This window comes from Camelus bactrianus, chromosome 1, assembly GCF_048773025.1.
Source record: "Camelus bactrianus isolate YW-2024 breed Bactrian camel chromosome 1, ASM4877302v1, whole genome shotgun sequence".
In the NCBI taxonomy this organism is placed as follows: Eukaryota; Metazoa; Chordata; class Mammalia; order Artiodactyla; family Camelidae; genus Camelus; species Camelus bactrianus.
In genome coordinates, this window is record NC_133539.1 from 3,873,314 (window position 1) to 3,897,172 (window position 23,859).

Genomic DNA, 23,859 nt, shown 5'->3' on the forward strand with positions numbered 1-23,859 from the left:
CCCTTCAGCCAGTGTCATGAGGAAATATGAAAGAAAAATTCTCCACTTTTTTTAAATGAATAAAATTGCATTCAAGAACATGTCTAGTGATTTATTTCATCCCCTGAATATAAGGAAATTATATTCAGATTCTATTAACCTCCTGAATGTAAACACAGGGGAGAGAACTCTGCAGAGGGCCAGGCTGGAGGAGGCTGCTCTCCTGGGGAACCGGGCGCTCCCATTGGCTAAAGACTGAAAGAGACTGTCCGTCCCTTGCACCCTCGGCCTTGGCAGCGAGAAGGCCCAGGACAGACTGCAGGCAGGGGGTCACAGCTGCCTCTGGCATCGCTCTGCTCCTTGACACTCATGCCCGGAGCCTCAGCAAAGTTTATTCTGGTTTTATGGTTTGACTGTGGCACTGTTTACAACAGCTTAGAGCAGGGCGTGCAGGAGCTTTCTTGGGACATCTGTAGTGCTCGGCCTTTTCCGGGGGACGGGGTGGGAGCTGGAGGGTCCGGTGGGTGGGGCAGGGACGTATGGGGAGAGGTCGCAGCTGAAGAGGTGGGGGTTCCACAGAGAGGCCTGTGGGGGGTGCCGTGTGGACGAACATCCACACCGGGGCTGCCGAGCGGCAGGCTGGGGCAGCTGGATCGCAGCAAGTGAGGAACCCAGAACTGTCCTTGATATGGTAAAGATAGAGGCTGCAGGAGAAGACACCACTTGCCAGGGAGGACACACACGGGCCGGAGAGAGATGGCTGGTCCCCCACGAGTGTCTCTGAGGTTGCTCATGGAGAGGGGGTTTCTTTCCTTCCTTCCCTCTCACCCAAAGCTTCTACATCTGAGAGGGGCCCTGCCTGCCCCACTCCCCACCTAGATCCGAGCAGGGGCAACGGGCTGCAGTCCACGTACAAGAGGCTGAGCCAGCAGCCCAGAGGAGGAAGCAGCCCGGGTGGGCAAGGGGCGACCCGGCAGAGAGGACCACACAGGAAGTGGGAGGAGGAGACGGGAGGAGGGCTCCCTGCTGCTGCTGGACTGAGGGACAGCAAATGGGGAGGAGAGAATCATTCTGCCTCATCCCTGGGCCTCAGGCAGCAACCTCCGTCACTTACAAGGAAGTGTCTCTGGACGGACCTGTGCTGACCTCTGTCCCGGCAAAGGACGGTTTACTGTGCAAGGCTGTAGTCAGACACAGCCAGAGGGGAGAGACACAGGGCAGAGCTGGGGGCACGGCTGGACCCGACGACCAGGCACAGAACCCAGAGCTGTCCGCCTGCCAGGGCCCCACGCACACATCACAGTCTCGGCAGCGTAGCCTGAGCTCAGCTCCCGCCTCCCCTCAAACTGGACCCTCCGCTTGTTTCTGTCCACTGTCCAGTCCACCCTAGAGTAGCCAGGGGAGTGACGTCACCCCACAGGGACAGCCGTGCCGCGGGCCTACAGGGACAGTGCCCCCTCTGCTGAAGAGACCCCAACATTGTGCTGAGATTCCTCACATCACAGATAAGCCCCTGAGTGACCCACAGGTGGAAAAAGGGAATTAGCCGAGACTATAAAGCTAAGTTCCCAAACTGGGTGCCCTGGGGAACCTCAGCAACCTCGCAGGTGCACTATGGGGTCGTCTGAATTTCCCAGGATGCACAGAGATGTCGGTTGGCCGCCACGCAACCTGCTGTTTTTGAGTTCTTTGGACGTAACTCATTAATCACAGAACTCTTTGGTGTGTCTTTTGGCCGGAGCACCATGAATGAAGTACCGGGACCCTCAGGGCAGCCGGGATGGAGGACATGCGGGGACACCTGCCATGAGAGCAAAGGGGAAGCGGGGAGACTGTGACGTAGCAGGAGGATGGGTGTGAGCTAAGAGCCAGACCCAGGCTGAGGAGGGAGCGGGGACGGGAGTGGGAATGGGAGTGGGGACAGGTGGATGGACAGCCTGGGACAGGCAGGCTGGGACAGACAGGGCGGGGAAAGAGGCCAGGGGGATGTACAGGAGGGACGCCAGGGCTCGGCGGACACGCCCACCTCTCCTAGGTGCTCTGCCTGGGCCCCGTGGAGCACTGTGTGCTCTCTGATCTCGTGGGCATTGTCCCTGCTTCCATGTACCATGGGAAGGGAACTTCGAGTTGAGCAACGGAGATGCCGTCCCGCGGCTAGAAGTCTGAGGACCCAGCTGGGACCGAGCAGAGCCCCGCAGGGCCCCCCAAGTGCAAAGGCCCTCCGTGTCCCCTGCCTCTCGTCTGCAGAAAAGCTGGAGCCTTCCAGATTCGCAGCGTCGTAAAAGAGCAGGCTGGAGCAATTAATGACGAGGACAGCAGACTCACAGGCTCAGGGTCTGACGCATATTCCCGAGACGTCGCACAGACACCAGGACTGCCGGCGGGGGCCCAAGCTCCCTGCGTGGGGCCCAGGCGGCAGCCGCCACGCAAGCCCCCCACCTCGAGCCGGCCGACCCGATGGCCAGCACAGCTCCAAGGCCTGGCTCTCCGAGCGCGGGATCAACACTATGGCTCATGAGAATCTGCACCTTTGTGGGCCTCAGAGTAGCGGTAGCTGGCTCTCCCTGCACACGCACGTGGGCAAGTGTGCTGTCGGCAGAAAGGTGCTCAGACCCATTTCATTGTCTTCCGCCTGAGGACAGGGCGCCCTCTGTCGGCATGAAGAGGTCACAGAGACTCGCCTTCTCTCCTAACTCCATAGAGGAGGGATGATGTTGAAGGCGGGGTCTGCAAGCAGCCCCTTCCTGTTTGTCCCTTTCTGCCCCCTCTCACCCTGAAAGGGCCTAATTAGAGGAAGGAGGTCGCTGGGCAACATGGAAACCGGCACAGGACCTGCGCGCTCCTGACTGCACGCGGCGTCTTGCCTCGCATGGGGGTTTATTCCTACGTGAAACCAAGTAAGGGTGGAGAAGGGAGCAGTTAAAGAACCACTAGCTCTCTACCCCCCGCAGCCCCTTCGCAGTCCTGTGGGCAGACCGCGGGCCGGGTAGCACCTGGAGAGCGGGGCAGCCAGTCCGCACACCGTGGAGAAGATGCGGACCCCAGCCTCCTGCCTCCACGCTTCACTGAGATCCCCCCCCCCCCCCGCCCCCGTTTTCCCTCTAAAAACCGTCCTGGCTGAGCAGAATCTTCGGAGATGGCTTCTGGGCCTGAGTCATTGCCAGCCTTTCTGATGAAAGCACCTTTCCTCTCTACTGACACCTGCCTCTTGATTATTGGCTTTTGAGTGGTGAGCAGAGGAGCCTGAGTTTGGTAACACAGTGAATAATGTGTTAGTTTGATAAAGAGGAAACAGGACGGCTGGTCAGATTTTGAAATCTCAAGGCAAAGTTCTCCCATCAGTGATGGGTGGAGCTCAGAAATGCAGTCTTGGAAACCAGCCCCTCCCCCGTGGCTCTCTTCCCATGGGCTGTTTTTGCTTTTGTGTTTCCGGCTTTCCACAGGCTTCAGTAAAGCCCCAGAAGGGTCACAGGGCTGAGGGGCTTGAATCCCACGCCCTGCGACCAGCTCCTGGCCCCCGGGCCTGGCCTCCTGGCCCCGGGTTCTGCAGAGACGTCCCATGGCTGAGCAGGCACATGCCCGCATCTGGGGGAGTCCTGCGAGTCATTTAAAACTTCTCCTCTGACCTGGCATCTCGTGCGGAATCTGTGTGATCTCCCACTCAGACCTGTGGGGATGTTTCCTCTCCCTCCATGCTAAATAGGAAATTAATTTCTCCTAAAAGCACAATAAAAGTCTGGTTCACTGAGATTCCATACAGTGTCCAGGAAAGAGAAAGAAAGATGTCATTACTCTTAGATTCAAGTCTAAACCTTCCCTCTGCCTTGGCTCAGCCCCTGGTTCTGTGTGAATGTCAGGGGAGATACACAGAAGTCTGATTTTCTTGCAAAATCTGCCAGAATGGGTCATGGGTCACAGCTGACCACGTGGCCTGGAGTATTTCTTCCTGCTATCGGCATGACTTCCGCATCCTGAGGTATTTTCCCCAAATAGTGCCAAGGATGGCCTGCAATGACCAAAAGCTGGAAGAGGCAGAGACAGATTCTACGCAGGGTCTCAGGAGGAACCAACCCTGCCTTCATCTCAGACTTCCAGCCCCCAGACCTGGGAGAGAGAACATTTCGGTTGACTGAGCCCTCTGGCCTGGGGTGCTTTGCCGGACAGCCCTGGACCCTGACACATCATGGTTCATACCTAATCTGTGTCCCCGAGTGCCTTTCTGTGCTGGGAAGCCTTGGCATCGGTATCTGTCTCCGAGTAAAACTCTGAAGGCACAGTTGTGTACCAGTGCCCGTGACAGCAGGGATCGGCAAACGCTGGAAACCAGCCGCCCTGTTCCCTCAGGGAGCCGGAGTCCAGCACGCCTCGGGGGGGCCACCAGTGCCACAAGCGAGAGGGCTCCTGAAGCCCCGAGACCGGGCCTTGCAGTCTCCAGTGCTGACACAGATTCCGGGGTGATTTTCCCACATCACCAAGCGGTGAGCTCAGCTCTGATACCGTCTAGCAGGAGGTGGCGTCAGAGGCCACAGGGCCCCCTGATGGGGCTCAGCCCTGCTTGCCTGCTCCCCTCCCAACCTGCCCACTTCACATGCTAAATCTCCAGCACGTCCAGGTTGTCACCTGTGCTTCTGACCCACTGGCTACAGATCCATCAGAGGTTCCAGCGACCCCCTCCTTGTGTTCAATAAATTGCTAGAGCAGCTCATAGAGAAACACTTTACTCACTAGACTGTGGGCTTATCATAAAAGGATGTAAGTCAGGAACAGCCCGATGGAAGCTGCAGAGGGCAGGTGTGGGAGGGGCGCGGAGCTTCCACGCCCTCTGCAAAAGCCACCTCCCTGAATCTCCAGTCTCACCAGAAGCTCCCCAAGCCCGGTCTTTTGGGGTTTTAAGGAGGCTTCATTACACAGACGTGGTGGGTTAAATCACTGGCCAGCAGTGACTGAACTCAGTCTCCTGCTCCCCTCCCCTCTCTGGAGGTCGGGGGTGGGACTGAAAGTGCCGGCCCCCGTCACGTGATTGCTTCTCCAGGCAACCAGCCCCATTGCAGAAGCACAGCACACAGCCTGGCGTCCCCTCATTAAGGTCACAGGAGACGTGCTCTCCTCACTTACAGTTTCCAAGGTTCTTAGGAGCTCTGTGTCCGAAACTGACAGACTGGATAACGCATTTCTTCTCCCTACATTTGTCTACATTGTGAAGTAATCAGCACAGTAAGTTAACTCGTGTCCTCATACTTACATTTTTGTCTTGTGATGAGGACTTTTAAGGTCTGTGCTCCCAGCAGCTCAATAACTAATTATTAACTGCAGGAATGTAACAGCGCAGTGACCATAGTTAATATATTTCTTACTGTAAATCACAGTGTCACAGAGCACAGAGCTCCTTTCCCTGCCCCCCCCCCCAAGATGTGCACCTTCCATGGAAGCCCCCGAAGCCACTTTGCGGTGGAAAGGTCTTTGTCTAGATGTGGAAGGCGCCCCCTGGTGCTCCCAGTCCGTCCACTTCCTTTCTAGAAAGTGCCCTCAGCCTGCAGGGCCGTCTGGGGCCAGCGCCAGCACAAGCATCTTCAGACACTTCTCTGTGTGTCTCCAGCCTCCCGGCATGAGCCGAGTTCACCAGGAATGGCTCTTAACAGAAAGGCAGGTCTGCTGCATAAGGTATCATTAAGCAGCCCTCCCTGCAGGGCCCCAGCTCTTACCTGTGCGCCTTCAGAAGGGAGCCGGCACCTCGTCTCTCCCTTCCTCTGCTTCCCTTTTATATAAACCACTCTCCCCACGATGCCCCCCCTTTTCAGCAGGGAGGGAAAGGAAACTGAAAGTGAGTAGGACTCTGTGGCTGACCCCGGCCACCAGTCCCTCCCCGACCACCCAGCCTCTTGTGTACAGAGAAGCTGGCCTCCCAGGCTCCCAGTCACAGAAGGGCAGCTCCTGCAGTGGATGAGGACAAGCTTGCGGGCACCGGGTATGGCAACCACTCTGACCATCTATCTCAAGGATTAACTGGTATCACTGCCCCATTTCCCTTTAAAACTTCCATGGCTGAACAGAATCTCTGAAGATGGTTTGGGGTGGGGGGATTATGGGTCCACCAGATTGTAGGCATTCTGGTTAAAAACAACTTTCTTTTTTGTTACCAAGGCTGTTGTCCCAGGATCCTACCCCTGCCCCTCCCTCAACTAAAAACCAACTCCTCTTATCTAATTCTCCAGAGGCAGCTGCAGAGAAGAAGCAAGAGCTGGTTAGGATGAACAAAGTCCGAGATGCGGGCGGATGTCCCTTCCAGGGGAACTTGAGCCTAGTTATGTGCTCATTATAAAGTTATTAGGTGCTGAGATGTTGCGGAAAAATGTGTTACAGCTCAGTTGTGACAGCCTGGATCGGGGTGAGAGACCAAGCAGCACTCGGAGAGTCGGAGAACTCAGGTTTATTATGCAGCAGGCCCAGAAGAGTTAACACTCCAAGCTCTGGACCCCGTGTGTAGGTCTACACAGTCCTTTATAGGCTGCCAGTTTTACACTTTGCAACATCATATGCAAATAAAGTATAACAGAAGTTGACTAACCAGGAACAAGCTTTGTAGAAATAGAGCAATCAGGAGTGAGAGAAATAACCAATCAGGAGTGAGCTCCATGCAAATTAAGTACTACAAATGGACCAATCAGAAGTTAGGGAAGTGGACCAATCAGAAGTGAGAGTAATAACCAATCACGAGTGAGGGAAATAACCAATCAGAAGGGAGTTCAGGGAACAATAGAATTTTAGGGGTAAGTAAGCCGTTTCAGAGGCAAAAAGTGAGGTAGAGCCTCTAGGCCAGGGAACCGGATGGTGCCGGCAGGAGAGTAGTGGCCCTGCTTGGGGGCCCTGCCAGGTTTTTATGGGGCTTCCCGCCTCAGAGTGACACACCCACCAGCACCATGACAGTTGACAACTGCCATGGCAACAACTGGAAAAACCCAAAGACTGAAAAGCCCGTCCAAGGACTGATCGGCTCCTCACACCTGGAAGGAGGACGTGGTAGTGGAAGCTGTTCGCAGAAGTCCACGCGGGCCGAGCCGGGCTGGGGCTGCCCCTGCTGCCCGTCTGGGCTGACAGGTCCCGCCTGAACGCCTTTTCCTCGCAGGAGCACTTTTCTTTTCTTCTCCCTGCTTGAACATTTTCCTTCTTTTTCCTCTTTTGAGAAGTAAAAGCAGTTTTGCTCTGTCGCTCTGCCTTAGCTGTGAATTCTTTCCAGCTGGCAGGCAGGGACCCACACTGTGGTGGGCCTCCTAACTTGGGTAACAAAGCTGACAGCCTGCCCCAGAAACGCAGCTGAAGGATCAACATGCTTCCTGGGAACTCACACAGTTGTCCTCAGACTCCAGCTGCATCCAGGTCTTCTGATGGGCTTGTGAACACACTGGGGGGCTAGGCCCACCCCGAGAATCCGAGGCCAGAGACTGCACTGCTAACACCTTCTCAGGAGAGGTTGGGGTGGGTCCACACGTGGAGATCCGGTCACTTAGGGCAGCGCTGTGCAGCGGGACTTTCTGAGATGATAGAGGTGTTCTGTGCTGCTCTGTTGTCACCCTCTCCCCATATTCAGGCCTGAGTACCCTAAGAAGGGAAGTCCAGAGCATCCTGCAGGAACCCACTCGGGCACTGCACACCCTTCGGCTCAGGATGGTCCCATGTTCTCGGAGAACTCTTGCTGGGAACTCAGCCCTGAGCCTGCAGGACTTTCAGGTCCTCAGTAACCTGATCTGCAAAGCCACAGGTGTGCTCCCTCGGGGTCCCGGGTCCCCCTGCACTGTGACTGAGGTGCGCTCCCCGGGGGGTCCCGGGTCCCTCTGCACTGTGAGGCAGGGGTGCACTGGGCATTCCCATCACCAGAGTACAGCTGTGGGGCACCCCAAAGAGCCCTCAGGGTGGCGGGGAGAGTACAGGAGGGAGGAAGCCGGTGTCCATCTCGGGTTCACTCCCACCATCCTCTCCAAAACAGAAATTAATATTATAATTAAGAAAATAAAATCCTGAGCACATCTTTGCTCATTCATTTCACTTGTGGGCAAGTTTTCTTTCTAAGAAAGACCTTAGATGCTTAAAAAAATGTTTTTCAAACCCCAGGTTCAGGGTCTGTCCTGTAGGATCTCATGCCTGCATCATCCAGGGCCCCTGAGCAGAGAACGGAGGGAGGAACTGGGCACCCAACTTCCCAGTGTGACAGTTTTCTGTCTGACCACTTGTGGCTTGGAGACAGGAGGGAAGGAGACAGGACACATCCATTAAAAGAATGACACGTTGATTAGCACCGGGATGGCGGGAGATGTGCCTGCAGTGACCGTGAGCTTCACTGTACGCACGTTGTTATACACCAGCAGCTCAATGGCTCGCCCACAGGTGCCATGACGGGTCCCAGGCTGCCATAAAAGGTCAAAAAGTGGGTGGTGGCCCAGTTCCTGGGACTCCCCACCCCATCCCCAAAGCCGTTAGAATAACCCTCCCACTTGTTAGCACATGAAGTTACCAAGCCCATAAAAACTGACAGCCCCGCACCTCATGGCCGCCCTCACTTTTCTAGATGACCCCGTGCTCTGGGGCCTCCACCCCTTGTCCCCACCTGCAGAGACGGCCCACTCTGTCCATGGAGTGTGCCTCTCTCTGAATAAACCTGTGGCTCACTCTTGAATTCTTTCCTGTGCGAAGCCAAGGACCCTCACTTGTTGGGGTCCCTCCCAGGGACTCGACTGAGACCTGGGGACATGACTGTCCTCTCGTGGCCCATTTTTCCTGTATCAGCATCTGCATCAGGACAGGTGCATCTAATGCTCCAGGAAAGGGACAAATGAAGGCCCTGGAGAAGCCTTGCAGAGTGACACTTGCTTCCCTGGAGGCAGCAAAGGCCGCTGGAGGATCCTCCGTTCCCTGTGAGAATGGCATCTGTTCTGGCATGCGCCGCAGGAGGGGTGGGTCCTCGCGCTGCCGGTGCTGACGGGCCCGGAGGGAACACCCTGCCCGGGCAGCGTCACAGTGCTGGGCCGGGTCTCGAGCTGCGGTTTGCTCAGCTCCACGGGGAGCCTGGCAGGGGGCTGATGAAGACCGCCCGCCGCAGTCGCCCGTCCCGCCGGCCTGAGGACCCTCTGCAGAAGGGCTGGCCCGTGCGTTCGTGCAGCACCCGGCCGTCCGGACCCGAAAGGCACCCACCCTCGGACCTCTCGTCCTGCGCCTGCCCCCTAGTCCTCTAGAGGAGACTGTGTGAGCGCCTCCCCAGCTGTTGGATTCACGAGTTGGAGGGAACATGGAGTCTGTGGACAAGAGCTCTAAGTGGGTGTGTCGCCGCAGAGGCCGCTTCAGGATGGAAACCCCGGACCCTTCACTCTCTGGGCCCCACGTGCTCCAGCGAGGGTGACAAGGGGACCCATCCCGGGGAAGGTGCTCAGAGGACATCAACCCTTGTGCCTAGTACCTGTGGACGGGGGACAGGCCTGGGGTGGGCAGTGCCATTGTCTGGGCTGGAGGGAGACAAAGGGCCACTGAGCGGTGCAGGGTCTCAGCGGGTGACACCCTTTCCTCAGGCAGGAGCAAGCTCTGTTCCCGGTTTTGAGGTGTCGGCAGTCCGGGCGTCTGGGTGACAGGATTGCTGAGAGAGGCCGGGAAGTGCCCGCTTCCCCAGGGCAGAGGCTCCGGGGCAGCCCTCTCTGTGGGCGGGCAGCCCCTTCCAGGCCCCCTGCTGCAGGGTGGGGGTGGGGGGCTGGCGCCCACTGCCAGGCCCCACCCTAGGGGGCAGGCGTAGGCTCACGTCCGCTCAGCGTGTGGGCAATTAGGACAGATGTTCAGGGCTGGCTACCTACCCGAGGCTCAGTCTCGTTGGTCGCTCCTTCTCTTTGTTTGTAATAGGCTATCGTTGAGGGCAGTTTAAGGTTGACAGCAAAAGTGAGAGGAAGGTACAGAGATTGCCCCAGACCCTCTCCCCCAACACATGCACAGCCTTCCTCGCTGTTGACAACCAGAGGGTGCATTTGTCCCAATCTGTGAACCTGCATGGACATGTCATCGTCACCCGGAGCCCACAGTGCACATCAGGGTCACTCTCGGTGCTGCACAAACGTGTAATGACCTGTGTCCTCCGTTGCAGTCCCGTACAGAGCAGTCCACCGCCCTGAGAATCCTGCACCTGCCTGCTCAGCTGCCTCCTGCAGCCCCCAGCACCCCTGATGTCCTGTCTCCATCCTGCCTCCTTCTCTGTGACGTCGCCGAAACTCTCCGGCCACCTCTGCCAGGTGGTCCAAAACCCAGAAAGGGGTTGGGGTAACACCCCGACTCCTGCTCCTGCAGACAAGGCCAAAGGGGCTGATCAGTCAGGAGAGGACCCGGTGAGCGAAGCTGGTGGGACACCCCCACCTCCAGGAGGATCGACTGGCTTCAGGGGCTGAGCCCTGAGTTCTAGGTGGGGCCAGACGTCCCTACTGCAGGGCTGAGGGCAGGGAGTGGGGCAGAGGGAACCCCACCTGGTGATGACAAGTCAGGATGCCGTCCCACTGCTGGGGTTGTTCTTTGGCTGCAATCTGTAGAATGGGCGGATGGAGACTGACTCCATGGCTGGATTCAGGAACGCTAGACACACCTGTTAAAATAACACACGGTGAACCTAAACCCCACCCCATAACCTGGCCCTGCCCTCTCTGAAACGGGGGTGCTGCGGAGGCCGCCACTTGGTTTACTGAACAAAATGAAAATTTAGGTGGAAAACATAAACCTCGGGAAAGAAACAAAACATAGCCAAGGCCACAACAGAGGAAGAGGTTTTCATTAAGTTCTTAGCTTTATGATCGGTGGCTGAGGCTTCACAGGCCGGCAGCTGCAGGCGGCCATGGGAGAACAGAGGATCCAGGGCTCTCGGTGGCCCTCTCAGCGCCCTTGCAGGGACGTGGACAGGACATGGACAAGTCAGATCTTGCACACCAGGGGGACAAACACACTGAGAGCTGCAGGGGCCTCAGGACTGTCACAGGAGGGAGGTTGTCATGGGGGGGCTGTCACAGGGTAGGGGTGCTGTCACAGGATGGGGGCTGTCACGGGGTGGGGGTGGTCACAGGATGGGCCTGTCACAGAGTGGGGGACTTTCACAGGATGTGGGGCTGTTGTAGGATGGGGGGTTGTGACAGGATGGGAGTTGTCACAAGGTGGAAGCTGTCACAGGATGAGGGAACTGTCACAGGATATAGGCCATCACAGAATGGAGGCTGTCACAGGGTGAGGGCTGTCACAGGGTGGAGGGGCTGTCACAGGATGTGGGGCTGTCTCAGAATGACAGTTGTCATAGGATGCGGGGCTGTCACAGGATAGGGGCTGTCACAGGGTGGGGGCTGTCACAGGATGCGGGGCTGTCACAGGGTGGGGGCTGTCACAGGATGCGGGGCTATCACAGGGTGGGGGCTGTCACAGGATGCGGGGCTGTCACAGGGTGGGGGCTGTCACAGGGTGGGGGCTGTCACAGGATGCGGGGCTGTCACAGGATGGGGGCTGTCACAGGATGCGGGGCTGTCACAGGGTGGGGGCTGTCACAGGGTGGGGCTCTTGCAGGAGTTCACATCCCAAGGCAGGATCCTGGACACACCTGGCCAGGAGTGCCTGAGGCCTCACCTGCTACCGCGGGTGAAGATGCTCTGAAAATGTAATAGTTTCAGCCGGAGTGCAAATATGCCTCCCCCTTACGGAAATGTCTGCGGACACCAAAGAATTTAGCACCTAAACAGATCTGTATTCGTTGGCCAGGGCTGCCATGACGAAGCACCACAAACCCAGCGGCTTAAACAGCAGACACTTAATCTCACGGTTCTGGAGGCCGCACGTCCAAGCCCAGGAGCAGGCAGGCGCGGCCTCCTCTGAAGCCTCCAGGGGAGGACCTGTTCCAGGCCCCCCTCGCTCCCCGTGGGTTTTGGTGACCTCGGGGGCTCCCTGGCTTGTAGAAGCGTCACCTGGATCTCTGCCTCCAACGCCACGTGGCCTTCTCCCCAAGGGCTTGTTTGTATCTACACGTCCCTTTTCTGTAAGGACACCAGTCGTACTGGATGGGGGGCCACTTCCCTCTAGCGTATTACATGACCCTACTGACACATGGCGTCACGTTTAGAGGAAATGCTGATTAGGGGTCAATTCACGGATCTGAGGGAACAGAGTTTAGCTCGTAATAGGGCCTGAGCCAAGATCCCATCCAGTGGTTTGCAGACGCCTTTGCAGAGAGAGGTCCAGGCTCCCTGAAGGGCCACTGCCCAGATGCCGAGGTTCTCTCTGGGCTGGAGCTCTGCTTGGCTTTCGGTGGCCGCTCCCCTCCTGCTCACACATAGTCATCCCTCCCTGTGGGAGGGCAGACACCCCACCCCCCACCCCGCTGCCAGGAGGGCGACGTCCCCCCGCTGTGGGGGGACGGGGGAGGGCTCGTGTGTGTCCTGGCAGGAGCTTTGGGGGGCACCTGGACTCCTGCTCTCTCTGGCTTCCATGATGGTCAGGACCCACCTTCAGGAGGAGGGCCAAGCCTCTGCTGACCTGCAGCCGGCAGAGAGCACGAAGGGGAAGCTGGCGCTAATGAGCTCCGCTGCTTTGACACTGTGAGGGCGCCACGTGCTACCGTGTGTTCATTTTATTCATTCATTTTTATCAGAAGCTCTTTTTTGGGGGGAGGGGGATTAGGTTTATTTTTCTTTCTTTCTTTCTTTATTTCAACGGAGGCGCTGGGGATTGAACCTCGTGCAGGCTAAGCATGTGCTCCGCCACTGAGCTCTACCCATCCCCTGCTACCATGTTCTTAAAAGGAGTCCTGCTGATAAAAGTGCTTGAAAATCACTCTCGGTCCCAATCCCTCTGTTTTATTGATGAGAAACGAGAGGCTCCGAGAAGTACTATTAACTGGGCATCAAAGTCTCCTAGCCTTTGCGGCAGCCAGCCCCGGGAGGGTCGTTAGAATGGGCGTTTGGCAGTGACTGGATTTTCTTAACCCCAAGTCACCAGACGTGCTTCTCTGGATATGCTGCTACATGGATCTTACGACGTGTCTCCTGGTAAGCCTGGGGTAGACTGTGGGCCTCCCAGCAGCAGACCCTGCCCACCCACTCTGTCAGAGCTCCTCCCTCCCCACCCTGCTAAGCAAAGGTCCCCCCCACCCCCAGCCCCTGGAGGGACGCTCCCACATGGAGGCAGAGCCTGGGGCTCTTCACTGCGGCACTGCTGGTGCCCGAGGTAGGGGCACCTAGGTTTGTGGAGTAAATAAGTTCAGTGACCCAGGGGGAGACTTTAACAGCTCAACTAGGGTGGACCCCAGATGTTAGCTACGCCCTCTGACCGCTGCTCGTCCTCCAAGGAGATGACCATCCAAAAGGAGGGTGTGCCTGGTGATCAGGGATAAAGGTTTTCTCTCTGCAGAGCTGTCTGGACCACAGGGGTCAAACTTAGATCTGATCATAAAATAGCCCTCCACCCCGACAAGCAGTGGTTGCTCCCCCAACCCTCTCCTCTCAAAGTTCAATCACTGCACTTCCTTGAACAGTTATTCATTTCAGTTGTCCTGCGATCTTCACTCTATAAATAAAACGTCTATACGGCAGGATTTTATACAGCCAGCAAATATTCTGGTTGGCTGATGGCAAGCCCCAAATACTCATCAAATAGTGACCGCTGGATCAGATTCTTGGTCCATTCCATGCTGCGTTTGTCTATAAACACACGTTTATTAAGGCCGGGCAACGTTAGCTTGGTCCTTTCGGTATACAGCCTTCTATCTGTATCTCTGCAGGCCAGCCCGAGTACCTGTTCCTTGAGCTATCTGAGTGGTTGATCTGCGTAAAGGAAAGAAAAGGATTTAATTTACTCACTAATCTAATCCACAAATTAACATGCCAGCTGTGAGCAAATTCATAAAAAGAGAATGTCTTCCTAGAATGGGATTTGCTCCAACCTCCTCTGGGTCTTCATCTCCTCTCAGTGTGTCTCTTACTTCAACCAACTTGATTCAACACACGGAAAACTTTCTCAAATGAATGATGTAAATGTCCTTTAATCTATGCTCCCAGTAGAGGAGCCAGGAGCCACGTCTGGCTACTGAATACCCTGAAATGTGGCTCGTGGGGCTGATGAACTGAATTTTAAATTCTATTTAATTAGAATAAATTCAAATGTAAATGAAAATCTGGCTAGTATCTGCCTGTTCTAAAGTTTAGTTTTCAGTTCTCTGGGAGGAGGATTACAGGTTTTATTCAGGGTGATCGTAGCACTCCTTGCTCAGAAGATGTGCCTTCATATTGAGTTCGACTTCAGCTCTGTCCAGCGTCAATTCTCTCATAGATAATGGAGCACCTTCACCTAATGCTTAAAAAGAATAATATGCATTCTGAACTTGGGAATTCTAGTTTTATCTCCCTTTTTTTCTAGAACAGCTTTGCTGAGCTCTAATTTACATACTATAAAATTCACCCATTTAAAGTGTACAGTTCAACCGTTTTCAGTCTATTCGCAGAGATATGCAACTATCACCACAATCAGTTTTAGGTCATTCTCAACCCCCGAACAGCAAAACATGCACCCATTCGAAGCCACTCATCAGCCCCCTCAGCCCTAGAAGCCACTGATGTACTTTCTGTCTCTGGTTTTGACTCTTCAAGAAATTCCCTGTAAAAGGAATCGCAATGCATGGCCTTTGCGTTTGGTGCCCTTCACTCAGCGTGTTTTCAAGGGTCGTCCGTGTCATATACCAGGGCTTCATCTCTTTATGTGCCTGAATAATATTCCAGTGTATGGCTATACCATATCTGATTTATACATTTTTAATCCATTAATCAGACATTTGGGTTGTTTCCACTTTTTGCTATTATGAATGACACTACCGCACATATTTATGTACAAGTTTTTGTGTGAACATATGTTTTCATTCTCTTGGCTCTGTAGCTGGGAGTGGCATTGCTAGAACATACGGTAACTACATGCCTAACTTTTTGAGGAACTGCCAGAATATTTCTCAGAGCAGCAGGGTTGTAATTTTTCCACATCCTCATCAATACTTCTTATTTTGTCTTTTTTATTATAACACTCCTAGCAGGTGTGAGGTGGTATCTCACAGTGGTTTTTATTTGCATTTTCCTGATGGCTAGTCATGAGTATATTTTTACGTGCTTATTAGTCATCTGTATATTTTCTTTGAAGAAATGTCTATTCAGATCCTTTGCCCATTTAAAAACTGGGTTATTTGTCTTTTTTATTATTGAGTTGCAAGAGTTCTTTATATATTCTGGATACAACTCTTTTTTTTTTTTGCAAATATTCTCTCCCATATTGTGGGCTATCTTTTCACATCCCTGATGGTGTCCTTTGAAGCACAAATGTTTTAAATTTTGAGGAAGTGAAATTTATGTATTCTTTTCTTTTGTTTGTGCTTTTGGTATCATAGCTAAGAAATCACTGCCTAATCCAAGGTCACAAAGATTTATGCCTGTGTTTTCTTCTAAGAGTTTAATAGTTCTAGCTCTTACATTTAGTTATTTGACCCATTTTGAGTTAATTTTTGTATATGGTGTGAGGTAGGGATCCAAATTCATTCTTTTGCATGTGGATGTCTAGTTGTCCCAGGACCATTTGTTGAAAAGACCATTTATTCCCTGTTAATAGGTCTTGGCACTCTTGTTGAAAATCTTTTGATCAAAACTATGAGGTTTTATTTCTCAGTTCTGTTCCTTTGGTCTATATGCCTGTCTTTATGCTGTCTTGATTACTGCAGCTTTGTAGTAAGTTTTGAAACTGGAAAGTAAGAGTCCTCCAACTTTATTCTTCTTTTTCAAGATTGTTTTGACTATCTGGGTCCTCTGAGTTTCCACGTGAATTTTAGGATCATCTTCTCAAATTCTGTGAAAAGCCCTCTGGGGTTTTGATAAAGATGGCATTAAATCTGTATATCAATCTGGAGAGTATTCGTGCCTTAACAATATTAAATTGTCTGATTCATTAATGTAAAATATCTTTCCCTTTTTTTAGGTCTTCTTAATTTCTTTCAGCAATGTTCTATAGTTTTTAGTGTATAAGTCTTACTTCTACATTAAGTTAATTCCTAAGTATTTTATTCTTTTTGATGTTATTGCAAATGGAATTGTTTTCTGAATTCTGTTTTCAGATTGTTCACTGCAAGTAAATAGATTTTGTACCTAGATCTTGCATCCTGCAAACTTACTGAACTTGTTTACTAGTTCAAACAGGTTTTTTAGTGGATTCCTTATGATTTTCTGGAACACAGAATCATACCATTTCCAATGTGGATGGCTTTCATTTATTGCCCTTTTTTTCCCGTCTCTTTCTTTCTTTTCTTTTTTTATTTTTTCCCTAATTGCCTTGGTCAGAACAATGTTGAAGAAAGTTGCAAAGATGGATATCCTTGTCTTGTTCCTGATCTCAGAGGGAAGCCATTTGGTTTTCACATTAAATATGATGTTATATATGGGGTTTTTGTAAATATCCTTTATTTTGATTTATTTATTTTTAAATGGAGGTACTGGGGATTGAACCCAGAACCTTGGACCTTGTGCATGCTAAGCATGAGCTCTACCACTGAGCTATATCCACCCCTCTGTAGATACCTTTTAAAAGGTTAAGGAAGTTCCCTTCTGTTCTTAGTTAAGTGTATTATCCTGAAAGGGTGTTGAATTTTGTTAAATATTTTCTCTGTGTCTATTGAAATAGTCATGTCCTTTATTCTAGTAACGTGATGATTACATGAATTGATTTTTGGCTGTTAAACCAACTTTGTATTTCTGGAACAAATCTCACTTGGTTATACATCTCTTCTGAAAACTACTCTTCTGATAATTCACTCATTGTTGAGACTTCGGGGATCACACAGTAGAAGAAAATGTGCTCTGTGCCTTCAGGAGGTTACCATCCAAGCAAGGACAGACAGACAACACTAATGCACAGCACCACATGCCCATCAAGGAAGGCACAGAGTGCTGTGGGCACACAAGGGCAGGGGAGGATGGCCAGAAAGTCTCCACAAAAAAACAGCTGTGAGCTGGATCGTGAAGGAGCTTCCAGGAAAGCACACTCAGGATGGAAGGAGTCACAGCAGAGGTCCAAGCAAGGGGAGGCTCTGTGATGTGCGTGTGAGAGCAAAAACCACAGTAAGCGTGCTGAGCATGCATAGGATGGAGATAAGCGTGGAAGGGGGTTGGCTGGGCTGCAGACAGGGTCTGAGCTCTAGTTCTGCATCATGGGGGGAGCAGGTTGTACCCCACTCTTGGGGAAATCTACGGTGTACAAACTTGAAATCTAAAATAATGAAGACGGCAACGATTCCTCCAGTAGTACTTGACTCAGATCCGCAGTCAGGCCCATATTGAGGTCCTGGCCGCCAGCTCAGGTTTCATCAACATCCAAGCAAACATCCTTTTGGGCCCCAAACCACAGTAGCTCTAATGACTTACAAAAACTGCTCACCACGCTCAGGTCTGGTCTTTGCACCCTTGTAGTAAGCAGGACAATGACTTTCAACCAACACACGTGGGCAAGACAAGCATTCTCCTGCAACTCACTTAGAGCCACGGTTTCAAAACACATTGTGTCTCTAAATGCAGTGCAGTACTGGGACACCTGCATTTTCCTTGATTCCTCCCACTCCAGAAACTCCTTTACCCATAAAGAAAACAAAAAATCAGTTCAGATGAGGCTTTGTCTTCTGTCTGAGCTAAACATGAATATGGAACCTGTTTGTGGAGATGTTGACATTTTTGAGTTAAGCAAGATTCAAGCTCTCACATTTGAGTGGGAACAATTCCTGTCATAACAGTAATGACAGGCGAGGACACACAGCACTTCCCACTGGCCTGACACCCCTGGCTGCCAGCAGTCCCTGCTCACCACCACTACTGATGAGTTATGTGACCGGGACAGCTGGGGTGGGGGCAGGGCGGGGCACCTGGAGAGGATGAGGGGGACAGAGGAGGAGGCATGGAAGAGGGTGAGGGGTAAGATAGCTGGGGAAAGCACAGAGACGCTGGAATATAATATTAAGGGAGAGTGTGGATGTGCACATAGAACCAGGGCCTCTATTTTCTCGTGAAAATCAGTGCAATGGGTCCAACTCTCCCTGCGCATCAGAATCACCGGGGCAGGCCCCGGCCTCTGCGATTCCAGTGCAGTGGGTCTGGGTGTCCGCGTTTTTTGAGGTGACTCAGGTTGGGAATGACAGATAGGGGATGGAAAGGTGGGGGGAAGTAGGGAAGCTCGACTCTCTTTGACCTTCTAGCTGGAAGAAAGGAGCAGCTGAGGGCGGGGCTCGTTCCTTGGCAGCCAGCTAACTCCTTCCGCTTCTGGAGCGTATTTCAGCGCCGGTTCCTGGAGAGCAGCGCCCTCCAAAGGAGCTGGTGATGCCTGCAGAGGCGACAGCCTGTAACTCCTAGGACACTTTGGCCACCCCTCACTTGGAAGTTTCATGGTGACTTAGTATTAATGCGCCAGAACTTCATTCTTTTGCTCTTTACTTTTCTTCCATAAATAAAGGCCATAGTGGGAGGGGCGTATAATCAGTCCTGTCCCAATTTACTCAAGGCAGCGACGAGGCAAGCGGCATTTACCCAGTGCTCGTGTGCAGCCCGCCCTGTCTCAAGTGCTTCACGCACACAGGCTTGGTGACTTGGGGACCAACTTGAGAATTAAGCACTGTGACCAGCCCCGGAACAGAGGCAAAGGGAAGAGGCTTGGGACGTACTGTCGGCTGTAGCAGGATAGAAAATCAACACCGATAGCGCATTCAGAATTCTCTACTTTTAAAGAGACTGGAAGGTCAAAACTTGCCATGTGTCTTTTGAATGCTGACACAATGAGAAAGGTTGCAAACATCTTAGGATGGACTGTTTTGCCTGTAACAGCTCATCAAGCACCACTGGGTGGAAGGCGAGCTTCCCCCAGGATTTCAGGATGCGGAACCACGCGGGAAGCGCGCGCACAGAAGCAGGGGCCTCGGGCACAGCCCTGTGCACATGCGCCTAACACAGGAAGGTGTTAGGAGACAAATCACAGCATGTACTGTACTGTTCGGGGGAAGGGACGTTTAAGAGCCACTCACCTTTTCTCTCTGAATTTCTGCAGGGAGTTCAAAGCCTTTTGCTGCAAGGAACACCCAGCTTGACCTGAATCTCATGTTTCTGATCTCTTTACTTCCCAGGGCTTCGATGGCCTTCTTGGCGTCCTCCTTCAGTCTGGGCGGGGGGAAGAGGGGAAAGCATATGAACGTCTCCCTGCAGACTCGGTGTGTCGTGCTAGGACAGAGTCTGTCCTCCTGGGGCCCATGACAGGAGGGGACAGGCTAGCCCAGTGTGCCACACCTAGGACTCTTTTGGACTCAATTCGGGCACAGAGTTTTAATTCTCAGTTCTGAAAAGCCCTGTGTCTGGGGTTCAGTCACATCCTCACCCTCAGCCAACATAATTTTCGGTCCTCACTGCCCTCCTGTTTACCGACCACACAATAAGATGGACAGAAGTTTCTAAAAGATGAAAACAAATGCCAAAAACTGTCCCTTCTGTGTTCAGAAAAGTCAATATCAAAAGAGAAAAAAAAAAAAAAACCCTAAACAATCCTACCACTGTAAAAAAAAAAAAAAGTGCAATTTAGAGCAAGCAAAGGAAGGAGGGCAGAAAGGAAAAGAGAAAAAATAAGTTCAGATTTTCCTAAATGCATTAAATCTGAGTTTTTTTAAGCATATATCAAAGAACTTCCATCTGGGAAGAGGCTCTAGTGAAAATAGGATATGAGGTCAGACAAATCTGGGAAACGCCACGTTCAGTGGCCCCATCTCAGAAATTCACAATGCGAATGAGCCCCACAAGGTTCTTGGAAGTTCAGCAGTGAAGATGCGCACGTCTGTTTAGAAGCGCACACCTGGAGGACACTGAGCCGGGTCAGTTTTTCCCGAGTGTGTGTGTGTGAGTGTAAGTCCCACCCTGGGTTTAGCTCTTTGCTATTCTATTTATGGTCAGCGGTAGCTCTGTCTTGCTACCTGGAAATATTTCTCTGCGTCTAGGATTTATGCGCTCCACCAGCCAATCATTTTTTTAGAAAGGCAATCTGTTAGTCGTCGTCTCCCATTCCGTTTCCCTCAGGAAGCATCCTGCTCCTCGGAGCTTTGTTCCTTCTTAAAGGATGCCCTGAGGGACCCTCAGGGGCCGGGCACCCTGCACCCTGCAGGCTTCCCTTCCTGGCGCCCCTTCTGTGACAAACCTGCATGCTCACCTGCTGCTGCCTTCATCCTGGGTCACCATGAACAGCAGGGACTGCGAAGGGGCGCTCTGAATAAACCTCGCCATTGGTCCAGAGTTATCTGCCGGGTCAGTGCAAACCAGTTTTAGCATCTCAGTCGGCTGAGACTCCAGCTCTAGAGGGTGGGCTTCCTCTGCACTCAGCTCCTGTGCCCTGCCCTCTGACTCCTCTGATTCGAGAGCTGTCCCCTGAAACGCAAATGGTGCTCCGGGGCTTTCGTAGTAAGTGGCCAGAGAGACCATGTCCCCCAGTGGGACTGTGTGAGGCGAGCGGCACAACCAGATCATAAAGATTCCAACGATCAATTTTAAAACTGGCCACAATCCAGCAGCACAGGTGGACTCTTCTCTGCAATCACTAAGTGGGCACCAGGCATGACCAGAGCACTGGTCCCAGAGCAGCCCCGCGACACTGACATACAGAATGAAGGCGAGAAATACAAGACAGACAGACCAGACGGGGCTGGGCATGTCTTTGCTAAGAGACCTCTCTATTTCTTACAGGAAGGAAAGAAAGACGCAGCTCAAAGCCCATTATTCAGCACTGGGGCTTGCTACTTACAGCAATGGTTAAGTTAACTGCAGCGTGAAACTGCACTGCTCCTGTCCAGGGCATCCAGGCACTTTTTACTGCTCCTCTTCACTGTCTTTATAAAGACTTATCATTCTCAGCATTAAGTACAAGTAAAATGGGCTGGTATATCCCTATGGACAACTAACTGCAGTCAAGGCCCAGAGCCCAGAAAGGAGGGACCCCTGGAGGAGGCTGGGCTCCATGGGCTCCAGGGACGTGAGCACCGCAGAGCAGCGCCGGGAACACGACAGCAACTACGATGCTATTCGGGGCTGGATGCTGATGGCGTTATTTCACATATGTTCGATTTACCAAAAAAAGAGAGATGTTTTCTCTTTTCCACTAGGTGATGAAGAAGCAGAAGGAAAAGCTCCAGGACGAGTCTGATCAGAGAAAAGACATTTTCTAGATAATGCCTTCAAAGTTTAGTATACGAACTCACATAGAGACTAGGAGAATTTACGTAAGCCCATTCTAGCATACTCACGTGAGCTTCTGGCAATTTTTTGAGTAGACAAAATAAGATTGTTTGACATTTTTGTTTGCGTTTTTTTAGTCTTATGTTTGTAATTCATTTTTAATTTTAACAGGAAGAGATTCCTTACCGCCTTCGTACATATCAAAAAGCTGTGTTGCTATCACTTTCCCAGTCATATCTGAAAATAAAAGAAACAGTTTTCAAAAGAAGGTTCGTGGGGGCTCAGGGCACATCTGTGGCACTGCAGTTCTGAGAGTAGCTTGTCCTTTCTGTTTCTTTCCAGGAAGCATGCCTGCCTTGGGGACCCGGCCTGAAGGAGGGGACCGCCTTCCCTGGAGAGGGGTCCCCGATGAGGTGGTGGTGCGGGTCAGGAAGGCAGCGCTCGCCAGCTGCACAGAGAATCCCTCCCATCTGCCTCCAGACACACTGGGTCTCACGCTCCTTCCCGGCACAACTGCCTCTTCCCACAAACACCAGAGACCCCTCTCAGTCCTTCCCACAAACACCAGAGACCCCGCTCAGTCCGTTCCACCTTGCACTGTAGCTTTTCCTGCCGGATTATTGGATCGGGCACGTTTTTCCTGGGTTCCTGCAGCCCCGCTGTCACTGGACTATGTGTCAGCTTGTTCACAGGGGCAGACACCACGGGAAGTCCTTTTCCCAAATCTGCTACAGTTCTTACTGTCGGGGCCCCAGTGGTGACAGGTGTTTTTTCCAGCAGAGGCCCTAGTTGTCACCTTTTATCAGACAAAGGTAGGAACTGGCTGGTGGTGTCACCCTCCGCTGGGCCATCAGGAGTCAGAGCAAACACGAGGCCCAAGGCCAGGGTGTCTGTGCGCCCAGGTCTGCTGGTCTGGTTCTAGCCCTGACTTCTGCAGGTCCTTCTTTGTTCTTTTAAAAATCAGTTTATATTGGATTTCAGGGTTTTTTTTTTTTTTTTTTTTGTAGGAACCACAAGTAATCTGTAAAGTGAGGCATTATAAAAACAGTTAAATCTATACTTTTAAAATGCATTAAAATAGAAATCTAGGCTAGGTTGTGTGCAAAAATCATTGAAAAAAACCCCAAAACCCAAGGTACATTTGAATAGCCAATCCCAGAGCTTTAAAGAAGTTTTAAAGAAAACACTGAGTAACTTACAGTTGACAATAGCAATGTATATTCCTCTTGCAACATTTGCAGTCTTTTCTCCTATGAGCCTGAAAGGTAAATAAGCATTAGTCAAAGAGCTCCTTTCTTATCAAGCAGTGAGAGGCCCTCCCGGCTCCCGTTTCCTCGTAGATATAAAATGGCCTTGACCAGCTCCCTTGAAAGCCACCCTCACACTTGCCCCACACACATCCATCCCCAAGTCTCTACCGACCCAGTCGCTTCGGGAACCTGGGAACTGCATTTAGTCTTCTAAGGCATACAAATGGCCCAGGGGAGGAAACACCGATTGGTTTAGCACAGGCTCTTGGCAGACATTCTTTCACTGAATCCTCAGCAACCTCATGGGTGGACCTTCATTTTCCCATCTTGTAAATATGGAGTAAACAAGAAGCAGCCTGGGTCAGGAGTGAGGAAGCCAGGAGGCGCGTGTGTGCACGCACCCACACACACCCACACACCCCCCCACATGGTTGCTTTAACAGTCTGACAAAAGCTTATTAGACTGTGAACAAGGACATTAGGAGTGGGGAGAGAAGAGGGCAGAGGAAAGAGATGTTGAAGGTATGTAATTGCTGGGCTTTGACCATGGATGGGATGGGAGAGACATAGGAGGTGGGGGTGACAAATATGACTGACACATTCAGCCTGGCCGACTGGGAAAAAACGAGCCACAAGAGGTGGGATGTGATCCAACTCCGGTGTCAGCTTCTATGTGTCCTCTCCCCACCGGTGCTCTGCACGAGGTTCTGCTGACTCGTGGAGATCCTTCCTCCAACCACAAAGTGCAACCCCATCCATCTCCTTCCATAAATCCCCTATACTGCTTCACTTAATGTTTACTTTTAAACTGGAGAAGATGAAACATCAGTTTCCAGGGAATTGTGCCCTAAAACCAGGAAAGAAAAGCCACCTTCCTGGAAGTGCGAACTGTCACTGAGGATCTCGGGAACTTTGCGTGTGTGCGCCTCGATCTGTGTGCACGCATCCTCTGTCAAGTTTCAGAATCAGCGAAGCTGTTGTGCAGACATTTATAAACTGATTCTAAAATTCACACGCAAATAGAAATACTCTAGAGTAGTAAAAATAATTTTGAAAAAAAGAACAAATTTGAAGAAATTGTGTTATCGAACTTTAAGATGTACTGTAAAGCCGGAGTTATCAGGAAGTTAACTGCATGTAGCGACAAGACAGACAAACAGAAAGATAGGAGAGATGGAGAGACCAGAATTAGGTACACACACGTATGGTCACTTGATTTTCCCCAGTGGTACAAAGAGAATTCAGGAGAAAAAGACAGTATTATGACCAAATGTGCTGGAACAACTCTCTAGCCATGTTTTTTAAATGACTACAATCCATATTTTATACCATTTGCAAAAATCAGCTTAATTAAAATGGATATATTGTAT

The 23,859-nt window shown here is 51.8% G+C and overlaps 2 protein-coding genes across 3 annotated transcripts in view; both read right to left on the reverse strand.

Moving 5' to 3' along the window:
• MX2 (MX dynamin like GTPase 2) overlaps positions 1 to 5,981 on the reverse strand; it is a 35,253-nt gene extending 29,272 nt beyond the window's left edge. The window contains exon 1 of the mRNA XM_074351778.1: positions 5,682 to 5,981. Coding sequence (XP_074207879.1) covers positions 5,682 to 5,966 — 285 coding nt within the window. The 5' untranslated portion in view covers positions 5,967 to 5,981. The remainder of the gene's footprint in view (positions 1 to 5,681) is intronic.
• A 7,677-nt stretch (positions 5,982 to 13,658) lies between these two features.
• FAM3B (FAM3 metabolism regulating signaling molecule B) overlaps positions 13,659 to 23,859 on the reverse strand; it is a 39,299-nt gene continuing 29,098 nt past the window's right edge. For both annotated transcript variants that reach the window (XM_074351944.1, XM_010958350.3), the window contains exons 4-8: positions 22,439 to 22,497; positions 21,426 to 21,476; positions 20,221 to 20,308; positions 19,055 to 19,187; positions 13,659 to 13,790 (exon numbers count right to left, since the gene is read on the reverse strand). In XM_074351944.1, the coding sequence (XP_074208045.1) occupies positions 13,701 to 13,790; positions 19,055 to 19,187; positions 20,221 to 20,308; positions 21,426 to 21,476; positions 22,439 to 22,497 (421 nt within the window). In that variant the 3' untranslated portion in view covers positions 13,659 to 13,700. The remainder of the gene's footprint in view (positions 13,791 to 19,054; positions 19,188 to 20,220; positions 20,309 to 21,425; positions 21,477 to 22,438; positions 22,498 to 23,859) is intronic.